General features: G+C 34.7%; 1 protein-coding gene across 1 annotated transcript; it reads left to right on the top strand.

Annotated features, from left to right (window-relative positions):
• Nucleotides 1-16833: 16833 nt before the first annotated feature.
• LOC143633575 (methyl-CpG-binding domain-containing protein 9-like) lies at nucleotides 16834-21119 on the top strand. Its single transcript, XM_077101849.1, has 9 exons — nucleotides 16834-17289; nucleotides 17835-18409; nucleotides 18488-18763; nucleotides 18839-18910; nucleotides 18943-19162; nucleotides 19254-19354; nucleotides 19450-19938; nucleotides 20024-20746; nucleotides 20825-21119. Exons 2-9 carry the CDS (start codon nucleotides 17873-17875, stop codon nucleotides 21107-21109), a joined length of 2703 nt encoding a protein of 900 aa, XP_076957964.1. The 5' UTR covers nucleotides 16834-17289; nucleotides 17835-17872; the 3' UTR covers nucleotides 21110-21119.
• The last annotated feature ends 3836 nt before the right edge of the window (nucleotides 21120-24955 follow it).

Here is a 24955-nt window from a genome sequence, read left to right as displayed (position 1 = left end):
GTCTGCACACTTCTTAGCGATTAAGGAATCGGACAAAATGGAAAGACTGACTCGCGTCTACATGAAGGAAGTAGTGTCTAGACACGGAGTGCCTGTCTCAATCATTTCTGATCGAGATTCTCGTTTCACTTCGCACTTTTGGAAGTCGCTGCAAAGCGCACTAGGCACCCGTCTTGATATGAGCACAGCATACCATCCTCAGACGGATGGGCAAAGTGAACGAACTATTCAGACCCTGGAGGATATGTTGCGTGCATGCGTGTTGGATTTCGGAAAAAGTTGGGAACCTCACTTACCTTTGGTAGAGTTTTCGTATAATAACAGCTACCACGCATGTATTAAAGCAGCGCCGTTTGAAGCGCTGTACGGACGGAAGTGTCGATCACCACTCTGCTGGGCAGAGGAGGGTGACAGCCAAATCACTGGTCCAGAACTGGTACTCGAAACTTCGGAAAAGATTGTTCAAATCCGAAATCGCATGGCAGCAGCACGAGATCGCCAAAAGAGTTACGGCGACAAGCGCCGAAAACCTCTCGACTTTCAAGTGAACGACCAGGTATTACTCAAAGTCTCACCTTGGAAAGGTGTGGTTCGATTTGGTAAGCGAAACAAACTCAACCCACGATATGTTGGTCCCTATCGAACAACTGAGCGCATTGGTCCGGTGGCGTACCGATTGGACCTACCAACGGAACTCAGTGGCGTACACAATGTATTCCACGTATCCAATTTGAAGAAATGCTTATCCGATGAAACCCAAGTAGTCCCTTTGGATGAACTACAAGTTGATGAACAGTTGCGTTTCATTGAGGAACCAGTCGAGGTTTTGGATTGGGAAACCAAAACGCTCAAGCACAGCAAAATTCCAATCGTTAAGGTTCGTTGGAACTCGAGACGTGGACCGGAGTTCACGTGGGAACGCGAGGATCAAATGATGAAGAAGTATCCTCACCTTTTTGAAGGGCTGACCAAACACAGAAAACCGCAAAACCCGGCAAACCGTCAGAAATCACCGGAGGTATGAATTAAATTTCGGTACGAAATTTCTTTCTACTAGGGGATGATATGACAAACTGAAATTTTTCTTACTTTTTCAGACACTCATCACGACTTGACTCAAATTTTCGGGACGAAAATTCTTTAACATGGGAATGATGTGACAATCGTCAATTTCAGGTTAACTCCGTTAACTCAACTCCGTCAATTCAAACTTAAGATCATTGAATCTATAACGCACACTTCATTACATTTAAACTAGGGTTTAAATGACGCTGAACACTTACTACATGTGTAGTCTTTCGGGATTTGCACCGAAACGCAAACGAGTTAACGCAAACGATTGGTGAATAAACGAAAAACGTCAAAACAGTAATTATGTGATAATTATGTGTTAGACTTATGTGTTATGTGATAACATGGTTATAAACGTTAACTCAAGATGTAAACAAGTTAGTTTAAGCTAGGAAAAGTAATACTTAGAAGTGGAGGGGCTAAAGCGTAACATAGTATTCTATAAATAATAATAATAAACAAACCCTAACTTATTTCCTCTCCCACACAAGATCCCGATCGGAACCCATCCCCTCCATCTCCCTTGGCTGCCGTCACCTATACACACACATACAACCACCAATTTCAAGTTTTGATTGAAGAATAAGGTGCTAGGAAGGTATAATCGATTATCCTATGCATCCTTTATACTTGATTTTGATGTTTGTTGGGTTAATCACAAACCCTAGCTGCCGATTTTGATATGGTGTTGTGTTACTATGATTGTTGTTGATTTGATAATGATATGATAACTAGTATTGATATTGTTACACGTTAATTGTTGTGTCTTTGATTTGAGTTCAAACAAAAACCCTAATCATGTATGTAAAGGTGTAATTGATGTGCATGGATGGTGTTTATGGAGTCTAGAGTGTTATATGAATGCATGATAGTTCATAGATAGTTAATATGTTGAGTTTGGATGCAAACAGTTTCTGGACAGAATGTGTATTTGATGTTTAAGTTACTGTAACGAAGTGTAAATGTGACAATTGGTTGAGATTATTGATACTACAGTAAACTAGGTTGAGTCTAGTTTCTAAAGAATATAAGCTTGTAATTTTTGGACAAGTAGAAGTTAACTTTTATGATTTTACAAAAACGTTGTACAAAGCTGAGCTGTTAGACCTGCTGTTAGTTTGTTTTGTAAATGTTATATCTCATGAACTACGAGACCAATTGGGTTGGTTCCACTTCTGGAAGTTGACTCATTGAGTTAGCAACCTAACCCAAGTGGTCTTGCATTTATTGGATATTTCGTTTAACGGGAATTTCAAATAACATTCTGTTGCCCATGAATTTGACTGTTATGAGTTTGCTGTAATGATTTGATGATTGTGAGAAAACTATGTGGAATAAAAATATAATAAAATATGTTCTGGAAACCTAAGACATATATGCTTCTGTGATGATTTTTAGTAAATTAATTGAGATGCTATGATTGGTGGAGTAGTACAATCTTTCAAGTAGAATTTCTGTCTCGGTGAAACTAGCTGCTGAGTTTTGTGAAAATGCATGAAACATGATACTTGCTAATTTATTATCGTGTTTTGACCAAATTGCCCTTGAGGGGAATGATTGCAAGTTAATTGTCGTGTTTGACCAAAATGCCCTTGCGGGGAATAATTGCTAATTGATTGTAATGATTTGACCAAATTGCCCTTACGGGGAGTAATTGCTAGAGATGTACTTTATGAATACGTGACACGTAAACAATTGTTCACACATGTATTGTATCACGAATGTACTTGTTAAAGTCACACACGATTCACAAACGAAACACGAAACATGTTATGTGCATAGGTATTATGTGCCGGGTCTAGAGACTCGATAATATTCCGACACTTAGAAAAATCTCTTTGTTGTTTTAGAACGCTAGAGAGAGTTTTTCTGTGACGCGCATCTTGGTGATTTAATTTGGGAATTTCTTCGCAAACAGTGAGTTTCACTTTCCCCTTTTAAACATTTTAAACTCTTTTCACTTGGGGGAGATAACATACTCCGAAACGCATTTAAGATTTTGTTAATATAGATTATATATCACTTGTAAAGACTAAGTGGCAAACACGTTAACTAAAGTCCTTCATTCACATCGAACCGGTTAATATTTGGATAATAGCGAGTCATTGTTGAGTAGTACTACTGGGTTTGACAAAACCCACCCAACGCTAAACTCGACTGGAGGTCGAGCGGGTGTAATCTTGGCTAAACACATACCATGGTCTGGATGACCTGGTGGCAAGGCAATTGATAAACAGTCAGCTTCGGTGTCGAACACTTAGTAATACTTGCTTTATAGGCTAGCTACCTATAGATATATAATTGACATAACACTATCTGGTAACGCAAAACGCTGTAACGCACAACGCTTAACGCAAAACGCTGAACGCAAACGCTAAACATTTATTTTTATATAAACTTGTGAACTCACCAACCTTGTGTTGACACTTTTAGTATGTTATTCTCAGGTAGCCGAGGCGGGCGCGCGGTTTAGGAACATGCATTGCTTGAAAACGCTTTTGTTATGCAAACTTACTTTTAACAGTTATCATTGGTTTTAAGTCGTCCTGCGTGACGCAACTTTTGGTTAAGGGTTTTTACGCTTCTGCATTTAATTACTCGTAAACGTTTTCATGGTTTTGAAACCTTGTTTTATGTTTTGATTATAACTAATGATTCCGATCCTGTTAGTTCACACCCTCTGACGGTAAAACTCCGTTAGTGGATTTTGAGGGTGTGACGACTCACTCAACCTCGCGTTGACAAAATTATTTTTATTTTATACACATATGCAGGTTATCGTTTGAATTGATTCAGAATTTGGTAAAGATTTAGAATTGCTTATGTTAGAAGAGATATTATCAAGACTAAATCAAGACTTAGTTAAATTTAGATTTTGAATTATTTTGTTTATATGAATTATGTACTTTGTATTTGAATAACTAATTAAATTTAATAGAAACTGTCACATTTAATTATTGCATGATAGTACCTTGAGAGTTGTGAGCAATCAGCTCACACCCCGACATTTCCGTCTTAGGTTGGGGTGTGACAACTTGTCGTATTCCTTCTAATCATTATACCTCCACATGAGGCGTCATCACTATAAAATTGCCTAAAAAAAACTTTTGTTAATTCCTACAAAAGTCGATGATATAAATTTAAGTAAACATAATAATAAATCAATATGAAAAGATATTATTAAGCTTAGTACCAAATGTTGTGAACCGGATCTCTTAATCTCCTAAAAATAAAAAAAAAGTCAACACATTTTCCCGTTTATATAGGTAATAATTAAAGGTTTTAATTACAATTAATTCATAAACTGGTGATTTTGCATAATTATGGTAAATTGAATTATATGTAATTTTGGTAATTGAATGTGATTTTAGTCAGGTCATTCAAATGATATTGAATCTTGAGATATTTAATGAAATTAGAAAAGTTAATCTCACCAATTTTATTTTAGAAAGTAATTAATTTTGATAAATGACTATCATAAAGTAAATTAAGAAAACTATTAAACGATTTAATTATACTCGGAAAGAGCGTTTGAATATAATTTAAATTTGGAAAAAAGTAAACTCTAAAACTAAAAAGTTATTATCTAGTCATCAACGTAACATTAACTATTAAGTTAAAATTTGAATTTGAAATGAAAATATTTTCTAAAATAGTGAGTCAAATTATAACTTGCCATTAATATTTAATGCTGGTTATTAATATACATTATATTCATTTTATTTTGATAATAATAATTAGCAATAACAAAGCATATAAAGAAATTATAATATTTGGATAGTTAAATAAAAAAGAAATGTAAAAAAAATAAATATTTTTACAGCATATGATTAAGAATTTTGAAAGCCTTGAAATATGAAACAAATTAAGGAAACTAATGGAAATAAGATCAATTGATAAACTAATACCCCTCAAAAATTAACTGAAATGGAATGCTTATATTATTATACTTAATTTGTTAGTTAATTTAAATAACGGTTTTGGTAACTAATTAGTTGTATATGTATAATTTGTGCAATAATGATAATCACTTTGATATTCAAAAAATTAGTCAAACAAATTACTAGTAATTGTTGTTTTGAATTTGAGAAACATAAGTTATGCCAAATAAACGGTTTGGTCTTCCTGTAATAGGCATTTTCATAAAATTAGCTACCATAACTTATCTATGTAAAATGAAATATTATTTGATCTACACAATTTTTTTAAAAAAATGATTTCATTTTGATTTGATTTAGTTAAGCTATATTAATGTATATAATTACAAGTTTGAACAGATAATAATCAAAGATTTTCGTAATTATGTTGTTGATCTGATATTGATTTGATTTCAATTATAAGTATAAAAAATTGGTAAATATTTATCAGTTGATCAAGTTATAAGATATAAATTCTAATAAAAATCACTTGTTCAAGTTATGACATATAAATTCAATTAATATAATAAAAAGAACATATGTTTGTTGTCCATGCTTCATTTATGGTTTTAGCCACTAAATGGAGGTCTGCATTAAGAAATAGAAAATAGGTTGCAAAAAAATTAAGATCATTTGAACTAAAATTAGATAATTAGAAACAAAACTGAGATAACTCTATCAAAATATGTATGAAAATTTTGGTACGAAAACAAATGATATCTATATAATCAATCAACGAAGCTATTACATTACTACTATCAAACGGAAATCTTTAATAGTTTAATTTCAATCAAATCGGTGGAAATTAAATCCTGATAAAAAAACTCCTTTATAATTAAAATAAAATCTTATCACTCTAATTCTAGAACAGGTTCGTGTGTTTTAAAAGACTAGAATTTAAATCAATCATGATCACCCTAATTCAAAAATAATTTATAATTCCAAATAGTTTTTGCTCAATCATTAACCTCACAGATATGTGTGTTTCTTTGATCAAACAAAAATTCCTTTATAATTAAAATAAATTAGATATAATCGACTAACCTCAATATCAGCTTTAATTGATGAATTATTCAGAAAAAGAAGCACCACGAAATCGGCGTAGAGGAAGCAGCATAATCATCAAGATCTGGAATTTGATATGGTATAACGGAAGTTACTTGATGATAAATGTGGAGATAAAAAGGGAGGATGATAGCGGTCGTGATAGAAGGATAGATGAGATTGTTAGTTAGGGTTTATTCAATTACGATATTTGGTGGAGATGGATTAAAATACGAGTACGAGTATTACATAAGCTAAATGGGTTGTCTATTAATTTAATTTATTTAATTGTAAAGAAATTCTTAAAAGTGATTGTTATATATGGAATCGATAGGATATGACCAATAGTAAGAGACAAGTGCAAATAAACTCTATTGATTTAATGTATAGTTAGATAGATTATGGTTACGTATGTTATAATCAATTCCAATAAAAAGAAAGTGAATACGACGCTGTTAGCCGTCTAACAACCTTATAAGGAAAACTCATCAAAACTACGTAGTTTTGATTAAAAACCTTATTTTTGGTTCTCTTTGGAAAATCACTAATAAGACTGAAAAACAGAAAAAAAACCCTAAAGAATGAAAAACAAAAAAACATGTCCCTTTGACTTAATTTGTTCATCTCCGGTTCCATGTTTCTTCCTCATCACTAATCATAATGTGAACTCAATATTCTCAAACTCAAACCAATTAAATATTTTTATTGCAAGACCAAGTCAACACATATACCTAAAATTGAAGCATCTGAACATTTTCCCAATCTGAGATGGTGAGCAATTGATCTTAATCACCTCATTTGTAGTTTTGTAAACTTTTTCTTACAATGTTTTGTATTTTAGTGGAAACAAATTAGCAGCAAAACATGATTTGAAAAATTTAAATAAATAAATTTGAAATGGGAAAAAGGAAAAAGTGTAATCAAATGGATCGATCTGGTTTTCCAATTAAAAGAAATAATTGGTTATCAAGTTCACCTTATCTATATATGAGGAAGAAGGCATTGCATTGGGGACGAACAAACTCAGAGCATGGGCAAATTTTTTTTTTGAGGGATTTACTAAAAGGATTTAGGTTTTTAATCAAAACTAAGTAGTTTAATGGTTTTACGTCTAAGATTAGACGGCTAACAGCACCGTATTCACTAATCCCATATATAAAATTCGTTTCATATAAAGTGGAATAACATTAACAATAATACAGTTTCTTAAATTAATGATTTCCTAAATAAATGATCTAACATAAGACAAAAAGAATGCCCCTAATGTGTTTTATATTGTGAGGCCACTTATCATTTTCTTATTGTTTTCTACACTTCTTAGAATACTGTAACCTTTTATTCTTAAATTAACTCTATGCACACATACATAGCATCATAACATGATTATTACCGATCATACATATGCACAAAATACATAACATCATACACATGCACACTCATTGATCAAATTAACACATTGATCATACAAATGCACACTAATCAAATTGACAACATTGCAGCTAACTAATGATCATGACATCATTTTATATAAAAGCCGTACTTACGATAATACAAAAGCCCTAATTAGTTGTTGATATAATAAAAAATACATGATTACCGGTCTAGGTTATTAATGCTTAAGTTAATATAATACATAATACAAACACCTACAGCTGCTAACTGGAAAGTGAAGATCTCCTGTTTGGTAGGGTCTTCACCAAAACCACCAACTTAACTTTCAGGTGGCGAAAACTAACATCAAACTGGAAAGTGAATATCCTGTTTGGTCGGGTCTTCACAAAAACCACCAACTTAAGGTGGCGAAAACTAACATCCAGCCAAAACGCAGCTATAAAAACCAATAAGATCATCGTGTAAAAACAGAGCATTGGCCTAAAGCAAATGAAATTAAATAATCAAATATGATGAAATGTGAATTCCAATACCTACGAAAGTCGAGGTATCCAGTATTCCATATGTTGGGCCTTTTCTTGTTAAGTCTTTCATATTTGTAACTTATGTTTCGTTTATGTTGTATGTTTGTTTACTTATGTATGTTTGGGCCCAAGGCCACATGTACTTAGAGCCCATTGGGCCGATTATAAATGAACGTGTGCATGAGAATACACACACTATATAATGTGTGTGTATCTCATACACAACACAACCTTTTGTCATAATATTATCTCACACCCTACAAACTCTCTCCTCTCTTTGTTCTCGACCGAAATAATATCACAACAAGATCCTAATCCTCGGTCCTAGCTAGTTGTTTCTGCCAACCAGTTGAGAGATTGATCCAAGATAACTAGTAATAGTTAGTGTGTTGTTATTAGATCCGGTCAAGGGACCTACACCATCAAAGATCCAAGCCACTGTGATGGGGAAGACGATGATTAAGAAGATGAAGAGGATGTCGGAGAGGGAGAGTAATCGGCGGGAATGAGCTTAGTCGACGATTATGTTTGCAAGTTGTTAAAATTGGGTGGGTGGGAAGGGGGGGGGGGGGGGTTCTTGAAGGGGAAGCGACATTGAGCAAAAAAACATATATGCCGAAAACATTAATGGGGAGTTAATGGTAGAGCCATTTGCAAAAAAAAAAAAAAAAAAAAAAAAAAATTGCTCACCACAAGCATGATACCTACTTAAAATCCACCACGGGTCGATTTCTGCAAAACGCCTCCCACCACAAGGGTGATTTTTGCACTTAACTCATTGTTTTATTTGCTTAAGATAAACTTTTATGTTACTCAAGGTCTATTGCTTTATATTAACTAGTAGGATTTCTCTACTTGACACAGTAGAATATTGATACCGGTTTTAATAATACTGACACGTGCTTTACCCAAGGGCATTTTCAACATTTCATGCCAGTATTATCAATCAATCATATATATCCAGTGGAGTCCCACCAATAGCAAAGCTATAAGTACGGTCTGGGGATGGTGGGATGTAGATACACCGTACCTATATCCAATGGGATAGAGAGGTGGCTTTCAGAGAAACCCTCAGCTCTTGACTATATATGTATGCGGCAATATAGTTAAAAGGAAATCAAAGTTCAACTATAATATAATGGATAAAAGCACGTAGGAAAGATAATAATACTATATATATATATATAAAGAAAATACCATGCCAGTATTATGATAACATCATTATCTATGTCATTATAAAATTCCAATCTTGAATTTTACTTCTCTTTAACAACATCAAATACAAGTTAAACTAATCAAATAACATAAAACTATTTTAAATGAATACAACATGTGAACATGGAGACTATGCAAGATAAACACACCTTAGCTTGTAGGAGCTCTATTACATTTCTCTATTAACTTAGCTTGTAGGAGCTATATTAACTTTGATCTGTTGTCTTGTAAGCTTCATCGTACCTAGCTTAGTTACAAGCAAAATACAACAATAATGATACATATTTACAATCATTTAAAACATCAGTCCCCATTTGCAAGCCTTTTAGACATATTAAACACACTTTGTTAAGTGTAGCCACCAAAACCAACGATTCTTGTCTAATTCAATTGGGTTCAAACATTCATTGTTATATAATTGTATAAAAACTTTATTGCCAGTACTACAACTATTCACGTATGTTTTCGATCTTAGACTACTTATATTGGACTCAGTTTTTAAAAGAGGATTGTCGTAAAGCTTTTCAAACAAAAATGAATCACCTTGATCATATTCTTATATGATTTTTAAAATTTGGAAAATTTCTTAAACCAACTAGATTCTACTTCTATTTAGCATGTATAATATGTATAGAACAACGTATACGCAGATTTACTGAAAGACAACAACCAAAGTCCGACAAAAATTTAGTCTCCCATAAAGTTCCTTACTCCTAATTCTTTTTTTACTTTAAGCAACAAAGGATTATATTAAAAGATGATGGTAGCTAACCAAACATCACAAAAACAAAGTTACAGAATAAGTGGGGTTTGAATCCACTTAGTCGGATAGTTATTATTTTATTTATTTCTAGTAACAATCCATAAAAACGAAAGGTAAGGGTTGGAATAATAAATTAGCACCGACTTCAAATCGTTGGCTTTAAATATGGCTTCATTTTGATTCTTCCATATCACCCACCAAGAAGAATATATGATTTCTTCCACAACCAATTTGTTCTTCTTTGTTATTCGACATTGATCTAGCCAAGCATGGAATCCATTCAGGTTCATTGAGCTCGGACTGGTTAATTGTAACCATGCAAGAACTGACTTCCAAGTCGCGGATGCGACTGCACAATGGTAAATACATGTAACAATTTCCGGCTGTCTTAAGTAGAAGGGGCACATTATGAATGAGACATTCAACCCTTTAGGTTAGCCCTAGTTAGGCTTGTATACGAACCAAACGTTCGGTGAACTGTTTAACTGGAAGTTCGTTTATGTTCATTTATTTAATAAACGAGCGAACATGAACAAAAAATTTGTATTCGTTTAATTAACCGAACAAACATGAACACATGTTTTGTTCATTTATTTATGTTCGTGAACATTCGTTTATATATGTCCGTTTATTTATGTTCCTTTATGTTCATTTACATATTAATAGCAAATAATTAAACACAATCTAGAAGAATTATCTACATATTGGTTTTATATTTGTTTATTTGTGTTCATTCAAGTGTGTACATATATATATTCATTGATGTTTGTTTGCGTTCATTTGCATTTATTCATATATGTTCATTTTTATTTTGTTTATATTTGTTTAGTTATGTTATTTATGTTCGTGAACCGTTCGTTTAAAATTTAAACAAACGAACATAAACGGGCACGAACATGTTCATTTTTTAAATAAATGAACACGAACACAAAATATGTGTTCGATTAAGTGTTCGTGTTCATTTAAAGTTAAATGAACGAATACAAACATGAACATTTTTTAAATAAACGAACACGAACACAAACACAAAATATGTGTTCGATTAAGTGTTCGTATTTATTTAAGGTTAAATGAACGTACATGAACATGCCTTTGTTCGTGTTCGTTTAGAGGCCTAGCCCTAGTAGCCTACCTATATAGTCTCAAAACAAAGATGTTCTTATTTTTTTTTGGATCACTTTTATTTCATCTAGTTATCCATGAAGCCTCCGGAAGTATATTTTTTCCATTGAATTCCTAATTTGTTAGATCGCAAATTCGTTTTGCTCTTCAAATTCCCAATCTTACAAATCATTCTTCTTGACCAAGAGTATTGATCGAACATATTTTAAAGTGATAAAAATTGAGCCTCCTCCACGAACTCCTAATCCCTCATAATCATACATCTTAACGGACTTATAATCATACGTCTTCACGAACTTCATTCCTGGACAATATTCTCAAAGAAGTAACTTCAGTAAATCATGTTTAATCCGGTCATCCCAAGTAAATTTGAGTCAGCCTCTCCTCCTCCCCCTCCCATCCGTAGTGAGGGTTTCCACTGCTTTAACCATTGTCTCATGCGTCCTCCTCATGGCGAAACTATTTCAATCTTTCTCCCCTTATTATATCTTATCTTATCTGATATACTAGTCGCCCTAGCCTTTCCCTAAAAACTTCATTTCTTATCCGGTCTAACTTTGTGTGCCACACATCTACCTCAACATCCTCATCAGTGCTACCTTCAATGGAATGACGAAATATTACATAAACAACCCATCATCAAACAAATCATGCATTGAACATAAAATCAAAGAAAACAAAATTCAGTGATCACGCCCAATAATCGAACCCAAAAAATCATGTCGATCGTTAGTTCACATCCGAAAACATGGCGAGTGGCAAATATCATTCGGAATCGTTTCTAAAAAAGACACTTCAATCTAAAAACAATCTAGACTCAAATCGTTCTTTCCTATAGACAACGGTTCACACGTAGATTCAAAATTGTTCGGAATTGATTCTTTTAACTGTGTTGCGGTGTTCGTGAGTGTGGTGCCGATGTGGCCAAGCCTGTCTCACGCTCACATAGTCACACACCCATTAAATATGACCTAACCCGTGTAACTTTGTTTTTTTTATTATGTTATGTTTTTAACCGGTCACTCATGTTTAACTGGTGTTATAAGTTGCCGCCTTAATAAAATAATAATTCTTTATACCAGAAAATAATGGTAGTTTTGAGAAGATATTTATGAAGTCGTTATGGATTATGAAGCGGAATAAGTTATGCAGTTTTCTCCTTGTAATTTGATTTTTGTTTATTGATGCATGTCTTTCAATCCCTAGCTTTATGTTTTGATCATGTTGTTTGGTATCATATGTGCAATGATTGCTATCTGCTAGCTTTATTAAAGCTAGGTTTTCATTCATATGGCATCGTTGCACTTTCTGATTTCGAGACTGTTTGATTGATAACGATGAAATCTCAAATGATCTCATACTTGTAAACTAAAAGAACTGAATCAGAATTTGCATACTTGGAGACGATAGACCATTTCCCCGATTATGAGCTTGATTACGGTTTAATTGCATCAACCAGTTATTGAAACTTTAAAAATTGCTGATGTATCCGTAGATTCACGATGGTATTGATTTACATGTAATCTGAAGTATTTTTCTTTTTTTGTTATTGTGATTCTCACTTTCTAAGACAGGCTAGTCTTTGATGGAGTATGCAATGACCTTATTAATGTTCCAAACAGAGGGATGTGATTGGTGTTTTGAGAAGAGCGCAATCCGATGTACCAGTTATCACTTGATATGAACATAAGGAAGATCACGCGAGCTTATTGTAGAATAATGAAAATCCCGTAAGGTGTAATGTATTATTGATCAACTATATATAAGGTTACAAGGAGATATATACAAGGAAACATAATCAAATACAATCTCCTAATTATGGTAACACTATCATACTAAAACTCTAATAATATATTCTTTTACAATATTCTCTAATATTCCCCCGCAGTCAGGGCGGTAGGAAATCGGATGCTCAGACTGGAGCGCAAAGCTTGTGTAGATACACGATCGGATGTCACGTAGAGCAGGAACTCGATTAGATATAGGATCTAAGAAGATCACTGGTGGCATGACCGTGGTCAGGTGGCTAAGCATGATGACAGGAGCTTCGACTGCGATGGCAGGAGCTATGATTGAGTCGGCCGAAGCAACGACTTGACGGCAAAGAAAAAAAATTTATATATTCCGAAGAATAAAACCGAATAAATAAAATCTAATAATATATAAAAATATATTTTTTTTTACGAAAAAAAAAACTAAGCTAAAAGGAAAAAAAATGAAAAGTAAAATAAGGAAACAACTCCCGAAGGATAGCAAAGAAGAATAATAACTAAATAAATAAATAATAAAAACTATTAAGTTTTTTTTTTATGTTTAAGGAGAAGAAAGAAAAAGAAAAAAAGAAAAAAACAAAACAAAAACTAAAAAAGAAAGAAAAAAAAAAGATAAGTGTCAAGAAGGTAAAACAAATATATCAAAAGGAAAAACCAATAATTCAAAATCAAAAGTGCTTCTCCAGATTTAAAACGTGGTAACGCATGTGTTACGTTCGGAACCGAAACATAGAACCGGATAGTTGGCGGCGCATGAGGAAGCAGTGGCTTTTACTTTTGTCGGTAGGTGTGTCAGTGTTAGATAAAAAGTGGAGACCAAAGATAAACCGTAGACCCTTAGTCTATGGCGGCGGTAGACCGTAATATACACCGGCGGCCGAAGCCATTTATATATATGTACAAACGTCCCCGGGGTAGGACGAGAACGAGAAAAAGAGAATGATTTAGGCCAGAACCCTAAGGCTTTGATACCATGTAGAATAATGAAAATCCCGTAAGGTGTAATGTATTATTGATCAACTATATATAAGGTTACAAGGAGATGTATACAAGAAAATATAATCAAATACAATCTCCTAATTATGATAACACTGTCATACTAAAATTCTAATAATATATTCTTCTATAATATTCTCTAATAATTATGATATAATATTAATCATGAAAAAGTGCAGAAGCAAAAGGGACTTTCCCAACCTACTTGGGAACAAGTTAAAATCTGATGGGGTTATTAAGGTTGTTTACGAAACTGCATCACGACAATCTATGGATTTCCCGACTGTTGACATATGATTGCTTTATGGCATAATTGGTGGTTCACTTGAAGCTTTTCTTGAGGATGTCAGGAAGGTTGGATATTATTCACTTAAGCTTGTTTACCTTTCTTTCAGTCTTTTGTTTATCGTTTATTGTTCGTGGACATACTCACCGTTTTTCGATGATTCTTTAAACTGTAGCTGTGGATCAACGTGGAGAACAGTCACGTGAATACTCCTAGTCTGGTTAAGTTTGTAGATGATACATCTAAAGACTCGAATTGAAACATGAGAACGAGGTTTCTGAAGTCGTCGTATTGTGTTCTTATTGTGTACAAGTTCCTTGTAATTTTTCTTTTTAGAAAAAAAAATAGATGACTTCTGTTCATACGTTCTGTTGATAAAACTGGCACTTTTGAGGCCTTATAATGGAAAGGGTGATTTTTTTCCTTTAAACGCATGTGGGTACCCCTTTATTGAGGAAGTTATCAGTTTAACTGTAGCAGAAAGTTTTACGCAGAGGCAGAGTTGGAGCTAAAAGAACTCTTAGCTTCTACTGAAACCCCTAAATTGCTATTGGATGTGTGAATCTGCAGAGTATGTGACATCAACCAAGATGATGATACGGTTTAATGTAGAGTACCCCACATATACTACATGAACTCCCTTCCTTTTAAAAATCCACAGGTAACTGCTGTTGTAGAATTCTCTATGCACTAGTCGGGCGGTGGGTAAGAGCCTAACTATTTATTGGAATTTATAGGGATTAATCATGATTATTCGGATTGGATTTTATATGTAAATTTTCAAATATGCATACATATCATCATCATCATCATCATCATCATCATCGTACTCAGTATATCCCGCCAATAGCAAAGCTATGGTAGGGTCTGAGGAGGGTAAGATGTAGACAGCCTTACCTCTACCCCATAGGGATAGAGAGGCTGTTTCCGGTGAGACCCCCGGCTCGATAGTAGTTTTGCATCAAGCCTTGGATATAAGGCACATAACACTCAATCATCGGGACACCGGCTGATTGGTGCATGTACCCTTGTCTTTCGGCTATCAACGCCACCACATGATGCCTGATTAACCTTCCGTCACTTTTAACGTTATTTTCACGAGATTAGTAAAATAACGTCAAAATTAGTGCAATTTCACTTTTGCCCACCCGTGGGTTCACACACATTATATGCGTGAACCGCAAGCAGGGCGTTGCATATATATATATATATATACACCAAATTTTATATCTAAATTTTCAATTTTGACCAAATAACGATTAATCGGCAAATAGTCGTTGGGGGGTACCGTCTAGCGATTAATCGACACCTATTTTACAACCATTATTGGTATTGTACTACATGTAATTCTCTAGTGGAATAAACCAAAAGTCATTTTTTCATATTTTACAAGTTGTAGATAAAATCTGTTGTGAGGAAGCAAATCAAGATTTGGATATACTGACTGCTTGGATGGAGTATTGGCAATTAGAGGCGCATAAGGTTTGGTTTATAACAGAAAGCATAAAGATTGATGTATGAATTATTTTTCGGTTAATGTGATTCATATAAAATAATTCCACCGATGAAAGTGTTAAATGCTTTTTTGCAGAAAAATTTCCTGCACAAGTTTCTAGTAGACAAGTCATTAGACACCAATCTTATTCGTAAGAAATTTTCTGAACTGACAACAACGCTAGCTAAGAAGTATTGAGCATTATTGACTGTTACTGTACATGTTTGATCAAATCCGCTTCCCCTAATTGTCTTACTAGAAAGGCTTTTGTTTTTTTTTTTGCTTGAGGCAAGTCTGATACAATTTTGGAGCCACATGCAGCCAAATGTTTAAAGAAGCCTAATAAAGAAAGAACATGGCAAAATGGCGCAAGCGTGCTTGTCTAGAACCCATTTTTTGATCTCAATACCATGAGAATTCTACTAGTGATGCACATCCTGCAAATGGAGACGTGTGTAATATCTTAAATCAAGGCCAAATAGCTTGTCCAGGAAGTCTGACCAGTTAAGTGAGGTTGGTAAAAACTTTATCTCACATTTTCTTAGTTTTTGCTTGTTTCTTTGGTTTAGGATTTTTCGTAACTGGATTCGTAAACAAACTTGAATTCATATTCAGATTCATAAAACCAAATTGTATTCAAAATTTGGTTTTCGGTTCATATTTATTTTGAATCCAGTTAATCTTAATTAGATACTTTGGTAAATATGATTCAAAAAACACCATATTTAGGCTATTCAGATGGTCAAAACAAATTTGAATTCTGTAAGTAACATTCTGCATTGCAAAATATGACCTATCACAACCTCTGGTGGCATGTTCGAATTGGTTTAGATGTGAGATAAATAACAAAAACATATGTTGGTGTAGCGGTGATTGGCTTGTTCTTTGGGTTATTGGGGATAAAACCTGCGTTTAAGTCCCCTCCACACCTTTTCCCCAATTTCATTTTCGAATTTTCCAAGTAATCAAACAGCCCATGGACTGCAGCTCTCCAAAATGACCAAACATCTATCCTAGATCTGTATAGAACCTTCATTTTTACTCCTTCCACTTTATAACTTATAAGTTTCCCAAAATTACTAATGACATTATAGCATTCATATAATAGTGGAACTTTCATGACCATATATATATATCATAGTAAATCAGACCATATATATATATCATAGTAAATCATATATGCTAAGAAAGATTAGAAGTTTATTAATATGAAAGGACAGAACAATATCATCATCATCGTCATAAAAGATAGATTTTAATGTTCTCCATATATTTGTACGGTGCATTAAGCACCCGGAAGCATACCTTATTTATTATTGTATGTAAAATGGATGACAGTTAAGGGAACTATTCAGAGTATTTCTAATAAGGACGTCGTTAGAGCATGATGGAGGGGAAGGAATTATGTTCTCTCAATTCATCCGTATTAATTGATTTATTTGGTTGAGCCGGGGTTATTCTGGGAGCAACATCTCTATCCTCGGGATAGAGGTAAGGTTTGTTATCGCCTCACCTTCCCTAGATCTACTCTAGTGTGTATGTTGGTAATTGATTTAATTGTCAAATTGGTCTAAACATTATGCATTTACCATAATACCCTCCGCACGTCTATAAAATGTGTCTCTTAAGTTAGGGAGGCCAGAACCCTAATTGTGCGAGACAAGCGGCGGATCCAAGTAGAGAAGGGCGCAGGTGAGCTGTGAATGCTCTCTTTGTATATACTGATCAATCCATCAACATATTGTGTTTTGTATTTATTGCTGGTCTTCTTTTGCGTCTTGTCGTAAGATCGGGTATTCTCGATGTAGAACGTTTGAATCGTTTTGCAATCATAAATGTAGTTAATTCAACGAAAATCAGTAGATCGGTTCAGCTTTTGTTGATCTTTATGATAACAAATTTTATAATCAATGGGGTAGTTAAGGATTGATGATTATGTCCTCTCTTGAATCATGTTTTATAGTATGTGCTTTGATTGCTATCGAATTGTAGTAGTAACCGATTGCTATTTGTTTGCTTTATTAAAGCTAGGTTTTCATTCATATGGCATTGTTTTATTTCATGTTATTATGTTTTCGAGATTGTTTGATTGGTAACGATGAAATCTCACTGATCTTACATATGTAAATTGTAATTGATTAGTAGTTACATATTTGGAAAGCATACATCGTTTCCCCAATTCAGAGGTTGACGTACTATAGTTCAATTGCATTGACCTATTTTTTTTCTTTTTGTAGATAAATTGCATTATAAGGAGGTTTGAAATTAACAGATCATGGGAATCATCAAAGAGAATGCCATCATTAAGCAATCATTTCCACAAGGAGGTTTAATTAGCTCAAGGCTGTCGTCTCAAGCAGTAGGAAACCTTCTTGAGGTGTATGATTTCATGTATAGTTTTAAAGAACTTATTGGATTGGAAGAGCCGATCTTATTTGAGGAGCTTGAGCAAGAGCTTCTATGTGTGTCACCATATGGGGTTGACAAACCATCAACACTCGATAAACTTGAAAAATTTGTTCATAGTGTATTGCTTCCTGAGCTAGTAAGGGAGCTTCTCGACATAATTGCTTCAGTGATTAATGCAAAACATGTGGTTGAGATAGAATTAGATATGCTTCCAATTAACAAGTTGACTTGGCCAGAAGTGGCTCGGAGATATATAATGGCTTACTTGCTAATGAGAGGAAGACCTAGTTTTGTAAAGATTAGTGACAGCAATAAGAGTCAACTCATTCACTGTCTACTAAGTGATTGCGGTATCTTTTATAGCTCACCCACAAATGCTGCAGGCATTGATTTGGATGCTCAGGTAGCTAGAATAATGTTTGGCTGATTCATAGTTATTGCAACTAAATTGATTGCTAATGCCTGTTTTTTTTCCTTTTAGTTCCTTGGAAGTGCTGTAAATAATGTATTTGGCAAACTGAGAAGTGTAAGGAACATTTTATCTAAGGACAATATGGGGGACTGTTCAGATGGCAGTATTCCACAGTGGGCAATAGCGCTTGATCCCGTATACAAGCTACCCACAAATGTTGGATCGAAAATTAGGAAATGCGTGCGTGAGGCTTTAGAGAAAAATCCACTTGATTGGGCAAAGGAGAAACTGGAAGATTCCATCTCGAAAGATGTATACAAGGGCAATGCATCAGGGCCCACTAAGGTAATACATGACATTATTCTGAAACAGTACTAATCTTTGATGAGTATTCCTTGACATTTCTATTGTTCCAAACAGAGGGCTGTGATTGATGTTTTAAACAGAGTAATAGCTGAGGCATCACAGAGGCCGTTATCATTTGATGTGAACGAAAACGATCGTGTGAGCTTCTGATTTCTAAAGTTATAATGAAAAAGCGCAGAAGCGTGCTACGCGAGGTAGCTGCTAGTTATGATAATGAAAGGGACCTTTTTATCCCCGCGGGGAACAACTTAGAAGAGGAGATTAAAGTTGTTTATGGGTCTGTGTCAAGGCGTCCTCTGGATTTTCCCACTGTCGATTTAAGATTGCTTCACGATACATATTGTGGTTCACCACAAGCTTTTCTTGAAGATGTTAGGGAGGTTAGATATTATTGTTTCAGCATTTTGGTCATCATTTATTTTTATTATTTGTGGACATGCTCACCTGTTTTTGATGATTCTTAATTTGTAATTGTGGGCCAACTTAAAGAAGAGCCATGCGAATACATCTAGAATGGTGAAGTTGGTAGACGATATGTCCAAGGACTTCACCTCTAAATATGAAAATGAGGTTTGTAAAGATGCCCTATCTGGTCAAGTTCTATATTGCATCTCTTCTTTTGGAAGCCTTATGCTTTAAGGGTGATTTTTATACTGAATGCACAGGTAGCCCCACTGTTGATGAGGTTTGCTAAATATAGCGTGAATGAGGAATTTAATGGTGAGGTAAAGAAGGAGCTAGAAGAACTCTTAGCTTCTATTGATATTCCCAAAATGTCTCTTGAAGCAGGACTCTGCAAAGTATGTAGCATTAACCAAAATGATGATAAAGTGTTGTTGTGTGACACTGAATGGTGTAATGCGGAGTATCACACATACTGCCTAACTCCCCCTCTTTTTGAAATACCACAAGACAATTGGTATTGTCCTGCTTGTAAGAAGCTAATGGACGATCCACCAAAATGTGCTAACATTTTACAACTTGTAGAAAATAGCGGTTGTGCGGAAACAAAGCAGCTTTTGGATATGCTGGCCGCTTTGGAGAAAACCGATTATTGGCAATTAGAGGCACATAAGGTTGTAGAAACAAAGCAGCTTTTGGATATGCTGGCCGCTTTAGAGAAAACCGAGTATTGGCAATTAGAGGCACATAAGGTTTATTTATTATAATAAGCCTAAATATTGATCTATTTTGTTTGAATGAAATCACTGATGAAAGTTTCATTTGAATTTTGTGCAGAAAATATTTTTGCTGAAGTTTCTCATTAACATGTCGGTAGACACTGAGCTAATTCATGATTATCTTGATAAATCAAAAACAAAGTTAGCCAATAAGTGTTTGGGCGTTGACTCTCATGGGCGAGTATATTGGGGCTTTCCCTCTCTAAGCACAAATAGTGGGATAGTCGTAAATGTGCCGAAACAACCCACTAATGATGGTCAATGGTATTTGTTCCAATCTGAGGAAGATATTGGCAACCTTATTGGTTATCTGACAGTTAGTGATCCACACATAACAGAGTTACCAGATTCCATCTTGATGTGGCAAGAAACAATGTCGCAAAGTGGTCAGCGTTCCCGAATCAAGAGTGAGACAGTTTGTTCTACAAGCTTGAACAGATTTCCTTCTCATAATTGTCATAATCCAAAAGCAGCTGGTTTTCTTGAGCCCCAATATGGTTTTAATAGGTGTGATTGTCTGGAACCCATTTTTCCATCAAGATATCACTGTGACAAATGCCATGTAACATTCTTCACAAATGTTGAATTCAAATACCACAAGAATTCGACTTGTGAGATCACACTTTTGGGGAACACTCATCCCATATTAAGGCATTTAATGATAAATTTATTGGATATGGAAGCTGCACTGCCTGATGAAGCAAAAATACATTCAATGGCAGGCCACGAGTGGAGATCTGGTTGGTGTGCATTTGTTAAATCTGCTACTACAATACACGAGGTATGCTTTATCTTTATTAATCAAAACTACTCAACCTGTTTTGACTGTCTTGAAAATTTATTCATGTTTGCATTGCAGATTGTACATGCAACTTTAGCACTGGAAACCATGATCAAGACAGAGTATGTCAACAACACTTGGTGGTGGTACTGGTCTTCTGCTTCAGTTGCTGAAAACACACCCACCTTCGCCGCCCTTTCTTTTCGCATCCACACACTTGATGCTGCTATAAGAAACCCAAAAACCGCCACAATCTCTGACGACAACAGCCAGAAAAAAAGAAATAATCGTCAGAAAAAAGCTAAGCAGAAAATGAAACCAGAGAAACCCAAAAACGAGTTAAAAAAAACTGATGTTGCATGAGATCTATGAATGACTTAGTCACATTCATGTTTTATTATTATTATTATTTTGTTTGGGTTTCAAATATTGGTATGTTGTTTGGTGTTAGAACAGATGTAAATTATAATCTTCATCTTCATGCTTCACGCATTTGGCATCATGTAACATTTGCAGATGTGAATTGTAATCTTCATCTTCATGCTTCTCTCATTTGGCATCATGTAACATTTGCTTGTTGTAGTAACTAGTAACTTGAAAAGATGGGTTTGTTGCATAAGGGTCTAAAATGTGGCTTTTGTTACACAAGACATTGAGCATTTGATTCCAAAATCCATGTCCAGGTTTTGACCTTCCACGTTCGATGACCGCAACGCCCTGCTTGCGGTGCGCACATATAATGTATATTGTGTGAATCCTTGGGTGGGCAAAAGTAAAATTGCACTAATTTTGACGTTATTTTACTAATCACGTGAAAATAACGTTAAAAGTGGCGGAAGGTTAATCAGGCATCATGTGGTGGCGTTGATAGCCGAAAGACAAGGGCACATGCACCAATCAGCCGGTGTCCCGATGATTGAGTGTTATGTGTCTTATGTCCAAGGCTTGATTCAAAACTACTATCGAGCCGGGGGTCTCACCGGAAGCAGCCTCTCTATCCCTATGGGATAGAGGTAAGGCTGTCTACATCTTACCCTCCTTAGACCCTACCATAGCATTGCTATTGGTGGGATATACTGAGTACGATGATGATGATGACCCAAATCAAGAAATACAAAAGTAAATGGGTCAAAATATATTATTGATTTTATGGATGTACTGCAGGGTGAGCGCTTCACCATTTTAGTAGTCTATGATCATATCATTGAGTCGCTCAAAGTTAATTATTCTGGTGGAATGCGTATTGAAATAGTGTCTTATATGATGAGCCTTATTATATATTGAAAAAGTTGTAGGTCCTATCTATAAATCAAACAGCAAACTGGTTTACTTAGATCAATCTCAACACTAGCTATCGAAAATCATTAGTGAGGAACCGAGATCTCGTATCTTGCTTGGGACGTATTATTTAGCCATCACTTTCTTGATGAACACATTTGCTAATGTTTCAGACGAGATAGCCTCTCGTATAGGCAGGGCCGTCCCCGAGAATACGAAAAAAACTTAAGCCTGGAACATGAAAAACAAAAGGCCCTAAAATATAAAATCAAACTCTTATATAATTTAAACAAATAAATAATAATAATAATAATAATAATAATAATAATAAGAGTAAAGTGTCATTTTCGTCCTTGTGGTTTGACAAATAATGCGAATTTAGTCCAAAAAGTTTATTTTTTGCATATGGACCCTCCACGTTTCCCAGTTCTTGCCAATTACATCCAAATCACTAACCCCGTTAAATTTTATAGTTAAGTTAGTGATAGACTTGTCTTTTTACTCTTTCTTTATTATAATACTTATTTCAGTGAATTGCGGTTTTCGTTCCTCTGGTTTGTCCAAATCTGCAGTTTTAGTCCAAAAGTTTTCAAATTTGCAGTTTTCTTCCCTATGGTTTCATTTCACTTGCAATTAAACCCAAATTCTCTAATCTCATTAAGTCTGGTCGTTAAACCCATCAGTGTGCCCTTCACGTGAGGGGCAGTTTTGTTCCTTCTTTTTTTCCTTTTTCCTCAAATACACCTCAGCCCCTCACGCGAGGGCGGGGGGGGGGGGGGTGTTTCGAATTAAGAATGAGGTTTATTTGAGGAGAAAAACGACAAAACTGATCGTCACATGAGGGGCACGCAAATGGGTTAACAACCAGACTTAACTAGGTTAATAAATTCGGGTTTATTTGCAAGTGAAATAAAACCACAAGAACGAAAATTGCAAACTTGAAACAATTAAACTGCAGATTTGGACAAATCACAAGGATGAAAACTGCAGTTTGCTGAAATAAGTATTATAATAAAAAAGAGTGAAAAGACATGTTTACCCCTGACTTAACGATAAAATTTAACGGGGCTAGTGATTTGGATGCAATTGGCAAGAACTGGGAAACGTGGAGGGTCCATATGCAAAAAATAAACTTTTTGGACTAAATTCGCATTATTTGACAAACCACAAGAACAAAAATGGCACTTTACTCTAATAATAATAATAATAATAATAATAAACAAAACAATAGTTTTTTTAGCAAATTGATTTAGCTAATATTCTTAAAACAATTTGTTACTTTCTTAACTTTCTCATTCTACTGTTTTTATATTTTTGTTTTTTTTATCGGACTATATATAGTCAATAAACATCAGTAACTTAGCGAAATGTTAATTCTAAAATTTAATAAATATTAATTTTCTTTCCTTTTTTTTGGGGGGGGGGGGGGGGGGAGGTTAGTAAATCAGATAAAAAAATTTCGGTAATTCCGTTTTTGAAGGTATATGGTTGGTGTTCGGAGATTATATTATCACATACTTTGGTACTAGTAAGGAGCAAATAGGGTAATCTCTTATCATTTCTTCATCACTCGTTCTTTGTTTCGGTGGTGAAACCAAGAAATTTTATCTAAGAGGTCCGAACAAAACTTTATTTTTGGAGTCACAAGTGTATGTAGGTTATTTTATTAGCCTGTAGGTGTATTAAACGTGAGAATACTTGCCGCCTTCGTATAATATTACTCGGTATTTAAAGGGTAAATAAATACATATAAAGGGTTAAAAAAATAATTTTGAATGGCAAAAAAGAACATAAAATGTAAAAATAAGTTTTACTAAATTTTACCCACTAAAAAAATAAATAACATAGTTTCTCTCTCAGAATTAATGTGATAAAATGGTGTTTCGCAATTCTCACCCATTAAATTAAAAATCATATAAAATATTAAAACAAAATCAGTACTTCAGTTTAAGGTCATCTTCTTCATTTCTCAAGGAACTACACCACTGCTGCCTTATAGTTCTCGTCCTCGTCGGAAAAAATTCCAGAAACTCAAAATTGTTGTTTCTCGTCTTACGTAATCTATAAACGAACTGTACGACCAAAAGCTATATACATGAAAAAACTTCTTTAAGAAAACCATGGGCCTCTTTGAAAGATGGGCCTGGGCTTGAGCCATCCCCATGGCCGGCCTTGCGCATAGACAGAAAATAAGCACTATTAGTCAAACGGTCCACAACACCAAATGGTATCATGATGCTTAGCTGTACGCGGTAGCTTAGTTATGAAATCCATGCTGATGTGTTCCATTTATATTCTGGGATCTCTAACGGTTGCATCTTCCCATAAGGTTTCTAGTGCTCTGCTTTTACTTGCAAGTAGGCTAGGCACTTGCTGAAATAATCTACTACGTCATTCTTCATGCTCGGCCACCGGTAGTCTCTCTTAAGATCTTGATATATCTTGGTAGATCCCAGATGAATCGAGTATCTTGACTTGTGAGCTTCATTTAAGATTCGACCTCTAAGACCATGACGTGGAATTCACATACGGTCAAACCTAGTCTTCACACCATGAGTGTTATCTATCAGCTCGTCTTGCTGTCCGAAAATTCTCTCTTTCTTCATTAACCCTTCATCTACAAGCACCCCAGACTGTGTATTGATGATCTCTTCAAAGAGATCTGAGTTAATAATTAACTTATACGACTTCCTGTTGCAATGACTTCCTCATTCTCCGGCTTAGCGCATTGGCAACCACGTTTGCCTTACCCGGATAATACTTGATATCACAGTCGTAGTCCTTAATTAACTCTAACCATCTTCTCTGCCTCATGTTTAGCTCTTTTTTGCTTGAAGAAGTACTTTAAACTCTTATGATCTGTATAAATAGTACACTTAGTTCCATAAAGATAGTGTCTTCATATCTTGAGAGCATGCACTACCACTGTTA

This window comes from Bidens hawaiensis, unplaced genomic scaffold, assembly GCF_021521415.1.
Source record: "Bidens hawaiensis isolate Kalapana, Puna unplaced genomic scaffold, B.hawaiensis_p1.1 tig00006805_1, whole genome shotgun sequence".
NCBI classification, from domain to species: domain Eukaryota; kingdom Viridiplantae; phylum Streptophyta; class Magnoliopsida; order Asterales; family Asteraceae; genus Bidens; species Bidens hawaiensis.
Note: the sequence above shows the minus strand (reverse complement) of the source record. Positions and strands in the feature narration are given on the sequence as shown.